At 53.0% G+C, this 2,014-nt stretch overlaps 1 protein-coding gene across 1 annotated transcript; it reads left to right on the top strand.

The window, feature by feature from the left end:
- Positions 1 to 142: 142 nt before the first annotated feature.
- Positions 143 to 832, top strand: PPTG_24052 (hypothetical protein; the record flags this gene model as incomplete). Its single annotated transcript, XM_008914940.1, has 2 exons — positions 143 to 270; positions 745 to 832. 2 exons carry the CDS (start codon positions 143 to 145, stop codon positions 830 to 832), a joined length of 216 nt encoding a protein of 71 aa, XP_008913188.1.
- Positions 833 to 2,014: the final 1,182 nt, after the last annotated feature.

The raw sequence follows: 2,014 nt of genomic DNA, 5'->3' as shown, positions 1-2,014 counted from the left end.
CATCAACGACTACTCGTTTCCGCCAGATGGCTCGGTGAACGATTACACGGATCGGAGTGACCATTCTCCGATTTTATACAATCCACCAAGGGCCATCGCACGGCCAATCTATCAGCGCAAAATGCTGGGTCGGTCCTCACAAATGCTGTTGAAGCTTGGTGACGTGGCTGGTGCATTCCGCCATGTATCGATCAACGCAGAGGTAGTACACATGTTCTGCTTCCGGAATAAGGACGTTCTGGTGATCGAGCTCGCCTGCGGGTTTGGGTGGTGAGGATCTCCATCATACTACGCAGTCGTAGGTAACCTGGTCGACCATTACTACCAGTTCGGAAGCGGAACGGCTCGGAAGTTCACTGACAACGTGTGGTGTGATGATCACACATGCATTGAGATTGATGAAGGAAGCCGATCGTTTGACGCCAACATCTCACTGCAACGCGCAATGGCCACGGTATTGGGCCCATCGTCCGTAAACGAGCTGAAATTCACACCGTGGGCAACTGTGAATAAGGCGCTAGGTCTTATGTGGAATACCGATTACGGTTGTGTTCCATTCCCAGTAAAAACATTCAAAAGGCCACTAACAGGGTCACGAGGCTGCTATCCAGCAGCACTACCATGAAGACGTCAATCCTCAAGGTCTTGGGAAGACTTCGACACGTAGCAAGCTGCTCTCGGCCCGCTCGAGCCTTCTTCCAGCAACTTCAAGCCAGTGCTAACACGTTACCGCGATTTGGTCAGCGAAGGCTCCCCACTGCAGCACGAGATGACTTACGATGGTTTCGCGCCGTCCTTCATCTTCCGGAGCGCTTTAACTCCATACCTGTAGCCCTGTTTGCAGATTCATCCGATCCGGTGGTTCACGTCTTCATGGGCAAGCGGTGAAGGTCTCTGTGCACTGAAACCAACTCACAAACGGTTTCTTCGTCACAAATTCTCGTTACGGGAGTCACAGACACTCTCGATCAACGTCCGAGAGCTGCGTAGAGCCGTGCTGGCATTTTTGCATTGGGGGCCTATGTGATGCGATCCGCACGACCGACTCCACCGACACGTGCAGTTCCACATCGACAACACATCAGCGGTGACGTGGGTGAATCGGCGTTCAAGCAGGCACCCAACTGCACAATTATACCATCGACTTCTGTCCCTGGCTGAGTTCCAGCATTACCTCGGGTGCACGGCATCTTACATTCCGGGGAAGCTCAACGTCATGGCGGACGCTGGATCAAGTACATGGGGTGACATAATCTCGACACAATGGTCTAACTTCTCTGCTTCATGGTCACAGGATTACATCGACTCTTTCTTTGACGATCTATCGGCCGTATGGGAGCGTTGCTGCTCCGCCACTCCCTGGCAATCTCTACCCATACCAAGTATCGCGCGCACTGGCATGCTTTACAAAAAAATGGGATGGTCTCGATGGCTCAAGCCGACAAACGCCGCTCGCCGATTCGGATACTTCGCAGCATACTGCTGGGCGGAAGGTAGCAAACGCCATCACGTCGGCAACAAACACAGCACAATCGTCTTGAAAATGGCCAGCGTCATGCGGTTTCACCGGCGGTACCGGAATCGGTTGATCACAAGTAGCCCCCGGCTCACCATGCTACTGCAAGGTATCAAGCGGTTTTCGGTGCCAAAATGCAAGAAGCAACCAATCACCGTGTCATTTCTCCTCCTACTGGACCGCGCTCTCGATCTTGCTCGATCGCGACAGTGCCTCCTGTGGGGAAGCATACTCATTGGATACTTTTGCATGCTCCGGAGATCCGAGTATCTGCTGATCGGGCGAACACGGCACTGTTACTGTCTCAAGACCAGCAACACCTACTTCTCTGGAAAGAATGGCAAGCCGGTGAAGTACGCACTCGCGACATCAGTCACAATCGGACTCGAAGGCGCCAAAAATGACCAATTTAGGCGTGGAGCCTGGTGGACCATGCACGTGTCTGGCGATCATGTAATATGTCCACTGCGCCGCCTGTACAACATCATACAAGCACGA

Source organism: Phytophthora parasitica, assembly GCF_000247585.1.
Source record: "Phytophthora parasitica INRA-310 unplaced genomic scaffold supercont2.65, whole genome shotgun sequence".
NCBI classification, from domain to species: Eukaryota; Oomycota; class Peronosporomycetes; order Peronosporales; family Peronosporaceae; genus Phytophthora; species Phytophthora nicotianae.
This window is presented reverse-complemented; position numbering and strand designations above follow the sequence as displayed.